The following is a 9,151-nucleotide window of genomic DNA, read 5'->3' as shown; positions in this document are numbered from 1 at the left end:
CATGTGCTATAAATGTAATTTCTAAATTAAAAAAAGTTTGCACTTGAGATAGATTGAACTGAGCACCTGAGATTTAATTATTCGTCCCCTATTAGTCCCCAGAGGAGGACATTTCTTTTCCGAATTGACCCATCGGTCGGCAGCCACACTGGACGGGGAGAACATGCAAGCTCCACACAGAAAGGCCCCAAGCTGGTATTTGAACTAGCAAACTTCTCGCTGTGAAGCAGCCGTTTCAATACCCCCCCCCCCCCCCCAAAAAAAAAGAAAAAAAAAAACTTTTCTAACACAAAAAAGCACAATGATAAACTTAATTGAACTAAAAACTCAACATTTAAACATTTAACACCCAATACTCTGGTGTCCTGTTTTAATCTCCACTAACATCAGCAAGTGCAACATTAATAATATTAATCTCAAAGCTTGAAAAGCCAAAGCTTAAAAGCAAACTTTTGTTGCTTTCACGTCACAACGAAATTACTCATATATCAATCATCACTTTAAAGTTGGTGACATTTTTTCCTCAGTCCACATGAGGGAGCGCCATGACCAGCCACGTCCACTAGGTGGCAGCACGTACACAGCGAGTGGTTCTGAGTTGTGACCCTGACCTCTCCACAATAATAGTAATAATAAAACCCCAGAGGTAAAATCACCGCGTTTGCTTCCTCTGAAAGAGAGCTCTGCTGCTATCTGCTGGAGATCAGTTACTGATACTGACATTTTGAATTGTTTAAGCAATAGCGACACGCGCGTGTGTACACGGGCTGGACACGTGCGTTTATAAAAATAAAACCACGTGAATAGCCTTGAATTTGTTTGTATTCAAAAATATGCGTAAACGTCACCTGTAGCATAGACATATACACATAGACATATACATACGTCTATGACCTGTAGTACGCCATGTGCAGGAAAAAGGCAGGAAAATGAAGACAGCGCCTCAGTGGAACGGAACGCTGCGTCATGACGTCACACACACGTTCTCTGTGGATGATACGGGATTGAATTTGATCTTCTGCAAATTAATCTGGGTTTACACTGGATATATGTAGTTTAGGTGGAGTTGACATGTGCGTTATGGTATTTTAAATTGGTTTAAACGGTTGTTTTTTCCTTTTCCATTGGTTTTCTGCAGTTTAAACCACCATAACCCTGGTTTCCTGTCATTTGGACTAAATTTCGATTGACATTGTGTAGTTTATACCCGTTTTAGACTGGACTAGATGTAAATCTAATATTAGTTTTCAGTGTTTTGGACGAGGCAAAGACTGTTTTCTTTTGTATTGTTTTGTTTGAATGTGTTAAACCGATTTTCTTTACTGTCACACCTGGAGTGCAACAGGACAACAAACTACACTTCTCAAAACCAAAACATGCTACAACTTCATTTACCACAATTCACTTGTCATTTAGTGACAGGCAACCTAACAATATATAGCAAAATGAAAATTTGTGACAGTTATTTTTGATCTGGATCACCACCAACATTTAATGGGTTCTTCCCTTGATCAAAATGCAACTTTGCACCAATTTCCATGAAGGTCAGCTCGTTAGTTTTTTGACATATCTTGTTAACAGACAGGCACACAGACAAACTAACACCGGTAATTTTTTTAACCGCCTTGGCGAGATATTCAATCAAGAGGGATACAAACATAGGTAAGATAAAAGATATTAAAAGATGAGTAAAAACTGTATAAAACAGAAAAGTCAACAGCTCACAGGGTGTCAAAGGCCAATTTGGAATACCTTCATTTAATGGAAACTGGCATGGCTATTCTATTCTATTCTTGTTCCTGCCTTCAATTGAGTTTTCTCGTTGGTTTCCTGTATATTCGGGCTTATTTCAGCTCAAAGATCATTTCAAATATTGTGTTAAAGAATAAAAAGATAGTGGAGGTTTTTACTCCTTGATTTTTCTGAATAATTGGCTGATCTAGCGGGGAGGGTGAATTATGTAGAGGTCAATATCCACCAAAGCTAAAAATAATAATAAAAATACATATTACTCAAACACGAAAATAAATAATGTCAGAGCAATCATATTTTTTTCGGTCCTTTCATTTGTTTCCCCAGATCTCCGTATATGTGTAAATGTAATTGAGTAACTTATATAGACTTCAAGCTTCCTCAACTGAATCCTTCTCTGGTTGTTAGTGGAGAATCATTATGCAGAATGTGAATGTAAAATAATAAGAACATGTAACTATTCCAAATATAAAGAATACACACTTGAAGTGCTTAAAATTATATGAAAATGCATCTTTAATTCAGAATTTTACCGGGGAGGCAGACTGGCACCAAGTTCAGTGCAGTAGTAGGGGATTCAGCCAACTGGTTTCCATCCCTCTATCGCCATCTAGTGTTCACGAGCTACAGATCTGTGTTCCCTTTATGTCCGTTCGTGTGACGACTCAAAGGAATCAAACCCGTGTTCCTCAAAGTTTTTATTTTTGTTTTAGAGCAGATTTCAGCATGTTTCACAAGCACAAACAGTTCTGATGAATCCCAAACCAAGCCCACAAAAGTGTCAAAATAACAGTCCACATACATCCCACTTCTGTAATAATGGAAAACAAGAAAGTATTTTTGAAAGTCAAAAGGTAAAATGACATTTAAAATATCAAACGTTAAGACAAAGATTATACATTCTTTTAAAATTACAACAGAAACACAAAAACCACAAGCTGGACATCAGTGTCAACATCGTGAAGATTAAAAAATTTGAAGTTTTAATTTCAATATGGCATGTTGCAATTAAAAACATCGAGGCTGGTCCAGTTTCATCTATATACAATAGTAGACACGATGTAACTCTGTATGCAAAATTATCTCTAAGTGAAAAAAAGTGGAGAAAACTTTGTATCAGAAACCAACAAAGTATAAATTGAGACGAGTTTGAAGCTGAAACAACCTGTGAGCTATTCAGCTCATTTCCAAACGTCAGAGATCAAAACAGCTGCATTGTTTTGACCGAGTTTGTGTTTGAAAGTGAGTCACAGGAGAATGTGACAGAACCAGATTACAGTCAAATTATATTCACAGACACAAATGTGGTCACACAACTTCCTGTTTTTATGTAGAAAGGAGAATTGGCCAGACAGTAAATATATATATATATATATTTTTTTTTACATTTAACATTTGATAGCAATCGCCAATTGATTAAAAAGTATAAAAAACGGATTCTCGACATTGTTCTTAATCGGTACCACCGAGAAGACTTATAGCAAATTGCTTGGATACTGGTACGTTACTTTTCACTTTCATTTTAACGGCTACTCTCTGGGTTTCCTGCCGTATTAAACTATTTACCTGTAAAAGAAACAAAGTCCATTAAGCATCTTTTTAAAATCCTAATCGAAGAGACATTTTAGTTTATGGAAAATATATTGCAACAACACAGACTTTGGTAAAATGTAGGCAATTCGCTCAAGTCTGGAGTGTGAAGCCGAAGGTTGGTGTTTGAGTCAACATCGACAAAATGGACGTGTGATCAAGTTTTCAGGCTTCAGTTATCAGTCGCGCCTAATCCTGATCTCTGCGGTCATTGTAGCGTCGCTCATCTTCATAGCGGCGGTCATCATCGTAGCGCTCACGGCGGTCGCTGTACTGGTCGCGGCGGTTGTCGTAGTCACTGGCACGATCGTCGTAATCGCTGCGGCGGTCGGAGTTCTCGCCGCGGCGGTCGGTGTAGTCGCTGCGGCGGTCGTCGTAGTCGCTGCGGCGGTCGTCGTAGTCACGGGCGCGGTCGTAGTCGCGCTCACTCTTGTCCTCGTACTGGTCACGTCGATCACTGGCGCTCCTCGCCTCGGGTTGCTCGTTGTTCTGTACGCTCTCCTCCCTCTCAGGGTGGCGGTTCTCGCCGCTGACATCCGCTTCTTTGTCGTGGTAGTCACCCTGGCGAACTCTGAAAAGCCAACACACGACAGACAGATGAAGCAAAGGACTTTGAGAATCACTCTGCATTCATTCTGCCAAATAGGCGACCGCAGACATGATTTATAGGTAGATGTGGTGGACCGAGAAACTTTTGGACGCAGTTCCGGGCCCCGCACGCCGTCAAATGAGAAAACCTCGTCAACTAATGTGTTTGAGTGTATTTCAGTTGCATCAAAATGCTGAATACACATTTGAATGTCAAGTGTGTGGAAAAAAATGAACTTTCTTTCATTTTCAACTTCAATTTTGAGCTTTGTACTTGGCTGTCATTATTATTTATTTATTATTATTAAAAAAATCCTTTTGATTAAAATGAAGTATCATCACCTCCAGGATCTTTGATGAGTCATAATATTAGGTGGAACTGGGTGTCCTTATATAATATACTTTAATCAAACTCTAAGAGTTTTTTGTCTTTCAAGAAGTTCTAATGTGAACTCCTGTTAAAAATTACACACAACACTTGTGGCTATGAAAGGTTCCATTCACCCAATTTTAGCATCCCTAATTAATTCTGCTTTTTCACATTTTAAATACAATGAACTGTATGAAAAAAAGAAACCGCTTCTGTCAGGGTAGTAGTGGACCGCACACAGTTCTTCTTCCTACAATGTGCATGCGATGACAAGACCTGCTCAGTCAACCTTACAGTATGCGTGTGGTTGCGAGATAATCACCCCATGGCATATTCCTTGTCTTCCTTCTTCTTTCGACAGCAGCAACAGTAAATGACGACGACGAGTATGATTAGAAAGGCGACAACTCCAGCTATGATTCCTGCAGTGGGGCCAACGTTGATGGACGCTGCAGGATTGGAGAAACACGAGGAGAGAGAGAACTAAAGAAGGATCCATATAAGTTTCTGCAATGCTTTTTTTTGGGGGGGTTTTTTTTAAGTCGAAAAATGGTTTCTGTGTTTTTATTTACGTGGCATAACTGAGAGGGTGATGTTGCAGGCGGCAGCCCGGATCTTGTTCTTTGAGGTGCATACGTAGAATCCGGATGTTTCTCTGGAGATATTTAATAGAGGCTTAATGGATCCCTCTGAAAGACAGTCAGGAATCCACATGAATTGTCCACATGTATTATTGCAGGGATTAGTCATTTCATTTTCTGCAAGTCCTAAAGTACACTGAAAATAATCAAGTAGGAATTTAAACAGGCCTCTTGCAGAAATATAAATATATAAAGATAGTTTACACACAAAGCCATTTTATTTCAGTAAAAAGGTCCTACTTGGTGCACTTAGTGGCTATAATTTTGTAAAATCCAAATGTAAATGGTTAAACCCCAATAAATGTAAAAGAGAATTAAAAAAATAACATAAAAATCTAGATCAAAAGTCGAAGACTAAATCTTGTCTTATGCCCGAACCCAACCGTGTCCTCAACTTTTCAATTTTCCTCTAAACTCAGAAACTCGACTTTTTCAAAATATCACCAGTATTTAAAGTTAAGTCTCAAAATCATCATTTTCACTCTGGTGAACGTTGCAATAGTGAAAAGAATAGAGCTGGTGAAAAAAGAATTCCCATATCAAGCACTTTTGAGAACATGAGTAAAGAAATGATCAATTTCTGACCCAGATAAGAACCACGCTTGGTGAATACGGTTTTTTTATTTTTTATTTTAACGATTAAATAAAATGTCACTGGTACTTACTGGGCGAGACACCGGGGGTTTGACGAAGGGGCTGGTTTCGCACGTCAAACGTTTGCCAGGAATATTCCGGAGCCGGGGAACCTTCCTCCGAGTGACAGGTCAAGTTGATGTTCTGGCCGTACTCCGCTTTTCCCTGAATCTTACAGATGGGTTTTGATGGCGCCACTACGAAGAGTAAATAAGACAACTCATGATGGATTTCTCGGTGGGCAACATTTTAAATGCAATCGCCACAGACACATGGAAAATGCTGAAGAGAACTGTACGATGTAAACACCTTTCCCTGTGATTCAGATGACCATGGAATAAATGTACAAATTGTCCGAGGTGTACTGTTAAACTGAAAAGAGTGAGCAGCACTATGAATTTGTCAATCGTTATTGTCCATCTATAAGCACGTGCTTAAAAAAAAACGACAATATGACGGTGGTGTGCATGTGCAGTACTCAGCATTTAGAAAAAGTGGTTTTCCCTGCTTACAATGCATTAAAAAAAAAAAAAGTTGCACTTTGGAAGCGGTTTTTCAAAAAGTTCCATTTTCAGAGACTCTGAGTGAGGACTCCAAACACAATGAAAGTTTGTCTTTTTCACTTTGTGTAAGCGGGACCTTAGACTATACCGTTCAATACTGAGCACTGTCTCTACACGTTAACAAGAAGACGTATTGTGAGGCGTGCGGCTGTTCATACCACGGATAAAACCATCCTTGGCATGGTTAACTTCCAAGTAAAGTTTTTACTTGAATATTTGGGCTGCGAGAGGAAATACAACTCATTAGCTAAAATAATGTACAAATGTTCACCCTTTACCTGCGCTTGTTCTTCGAGATATTTTAATGTGAAGTGCGGAGAGATGACAGTGTTGAAATTGAGATCATACAAATACAACTTAATAGTGAGTTGTAATGTTTGTGCTTACATTTGCTTGCAAGACTTTAGGTTAAAAAAAAATGCAATAATACTGAGAACGTGAAAGTAAAAATTTTAAATACATATATTTTGAGAGAGCTTTAAAGATAAATCAGTAACTGAAGAACACTTGTGTACTAAAATGATCACTAATTTCTCTCGAACTTTTACTGTGAAACTTGATGCCGAGTTCATGTGAAGACTTAAACGTCATCCGGGTCTTTCTAAACATCGGAAAGCAGCAGATTTCTTTAAAAAGGTTGAACCACTTATTACCAAGAACGACCAAACGTGCAGTGTCGTACAGCGTTCCTTCATCATCCCCTGGGATCAGGACTCGGCACTCAAACCTCTTGTTATCTGCCAGTGTGATGGATTGCAGGTTCAGGTTGGCTCTTCCCTTTGGGACGTCGACGTCCAATGAAACGCGACCTTCATACACCGCTTTGATATCAGTTTTTTTTTGAGGATAGTAGTGGGTGAGGATCAAGGTCTGTTGGAAAATGGCAGCATTAGAGGAATACTGAACGATGAAAATATGCTCCGTATCTTATTAGAAAGTGAAGAGAAACTAACCTCTTTAGCACCAGCTTGTGTCCCCTCTACAGACCATGTGATAATGACAAAGGATGCTGGGTTGACTCTGGGTCTGAAGGTACAGGGCAGTGTGATGTTGTCGCCCCTGGCAAACTCATATTCTGGTTGAGGGATATCCACCACGAGGGCACCAACCCCTGTCAACACTGGACATTTAAGAAGAATAAAACAATCATGACCATCATTCATTCAGGAGATACTGTAGATACATAAGACTGTTCTCTCTGCTGCTATCGGGGCGTCCGTACCGCTGCCTGAAGACAAACACAGAGAGGACGAGGAAGAGCTTCTTCCCTCAGGCTGTCCACCTGCTGAAATGCCAGTTGCCTTGTATCTACAGCTTCTTTGCACTATTCAACACTGGTCTACCCATATTTAATAATCGACTAAGCTTTTATCTGTCGTGTGCCTTAATTTTCTTATTTTTGTATTAATTATTATTAATGTCATATAGTGTGCTATTTATGTGTTATTTTCTTTATGTGCGTTCTAGATTTTTATTTAAATTTTTCCACCCAATAAAAGCAGTTTTGTTTTGTTTGGGGGGGGGTATCTTTGGGTGTGTAACAAGTGCTTAAAACATTTCACTGCACATTATACTATGTATGATTGTGACAAATAAATGACTTGACATTGTGACTACGGTGTTTCTTTCATCACCACTGTGACCACCCTTGTAGATCTTGGTCGTGAGAATGTGATTCATGATCCATTCATGTGCACACATGGATAATCTGTTTGGCCACACAATGTGTGCCCCATCTCTACACTGCTGACAGACAACCACACACACTCACACCCGGGGGTGTGAATTTGGGGTCAGCAATTATGCTCACATGTATGTTTTTGGACTGTGGGAGGAAACCCAAGCACAAACAGGGAGAACATGCAAACTACACACGAGATAATTCACTTTGCAAAAGTGTAAACCATTGTGTCAAGGTGCAAGTCACTGTATTGGAAAAAGGAAAGGGTGTAATGAAATTCATTTAAACAGGACGATATTTTTGTGCGTTTTTCACTGTAAAAGAAATTAAATGAATGCACGTTGCAATTATTGACGAGGTTTGTAAAAATATACTAGTCCTGCAGCCTCTTTAGCCAGAGTAGAACTTAAGCAATTAATGAAACAAAAAAAAGATATACAAGTTGATCTAAATAGTAAAAAGTGAGACATCAGGAGTAACAGCCCACCCCCACAATCACACAGTCTGATCACAAAAACATTTAAGTAGTTTCTTGCTAAAATGAATTGGGTGGGTAACAACCAAGAGAAACGCACATTTTAAAATAAACCACAGCCGCTTTTCATGTTAAACTGCGTCAGTGACGAAGCACAGTCCAGATATAAAACAATGTTTGACTTTGAAATACATTATTTCAGTGTGAATTTGGACGATTAGCAACTCGAAGGTGAGCTGACAAGTCGGATCAGCAGCCAGAGGAGGCTTTTCTTTCGGCCTGCTCTTTATGAGAAGGTGAACCTGAAGCTGCGTAAACAGGTGTGGCAGCTCTGCGGGGCGCGGAGACCCAAACACAAGAAGGGAATTCAAAGAGAATTCAACTACTCACCCGCACACAGTACAGTCAGGGTAACTGGCTTCCACCTCTCCATCGCAAAGATTCTTTTCTTTTCTTTTAAGAAACTCAGAAACTCTTTTGGCTCCGGCTGTTTACTGTCCGAGTATTAAGAGAAGGTGAGGTCGAGCCGCCCGGTGAACATTTGCGTCGAAACCCGGTGATGAGCCTGCCGGGTGTGTCCGCCGCCACGCGGTGATTGACAGCTCTCTCCGCCAATCCCCGCAGCTCCTGCTGGGAGGTAACGTTTTTGTCCCGCCCAACGGACTTGTCTCAACCTGCGGTCTCACCTGCTTTTTTTTTTTTTTCCAGGAAGAACAACTCATTGGATCTATTCTTGTGGACTTTAGGCGCAATGTAAATCTATTCCTTTAAAACAGACATTTTGGCTTGAGCTTTGTCTTTTGTGATTGTCTAAAACACACAGCAGACGCAATATTAATTTGGCATAATTTCTTCATG

At 39.8% G+C, this 9,151-nt stretch overlaps 1 protein-coding gene across 1 annotated transcript; it reads right to left on the bottom strand.

Moving 5' to 3' along the window:
* Positions 1–2,435: 2,435 nt before the first annotated feature.
* Positions 2,436–8,869, bottom strand: gpa33a (glycoprotein A33 (transmembrane), paralog a). The gene is made up of 7 exons (XM_080490747.1): positions 8,684–8,869; positions 7,091–7,257; positions 6,791–7,007; positions 5,607–5,771; positions 4,873–4,989; positions 4,623–4,749; positions 2,436–3,913 (listed from the first exon to the last, which is right to left on the bottom strand). Exons 1-7 carry the CDS (start codon positions 8,724–8,726, stop codon positions 3,532–3,534), a joined length of 1,218 nt encoding a protein of 405 aa, XP_080346873.1. The 5' UTR covers positions 8,727–8,869; the 3' UTR covers positions 2,436–3,531.
* Positions 8,870–9,151: the final 282 nt, after the last annotated feature.

Source organism: Lipophrys pholis (assembly GCF_963383615.2).
Source record: "Lipophrys pholis genome assembly, chromosome: 2".
Lineage (NCBI taxonomy): Eukaryota > Metazoa > Chordata > Actinopteri > Blenniiformes > Blenniidae > Lipophrys > Lipophrys pholis.
The sequence above is the reverse complement of the archived record's forward strand: the minus strand, read 5'-3'. Positions and strand labels throughout refer to the sequence as shown.

Bases quoted from the DNA above. Each gene is read 5' to 3' on its own strand.
- gpa33a (XM_080490747.1), bottom strand. From the start codon at position 8,726: ATGGAGAGGTGGAAGCCAGTTACCCTGACTGTACTGTGTGCGG. The intron at 5,772-6,790 runs GTAATAAGTGGT...TACTCTTCGTAG, and splicing joins TGCACGTTTGGTCGTTCTTG to TGGCGCCATCAAAACCCATC. The intron at 3,914-4,622 runs GTGATTATCTCG...TTGGCTTTTCAG, and splicing joins GACAAGGAATATGCCATGGG to AGTTCGCCAGGGTGACTACC.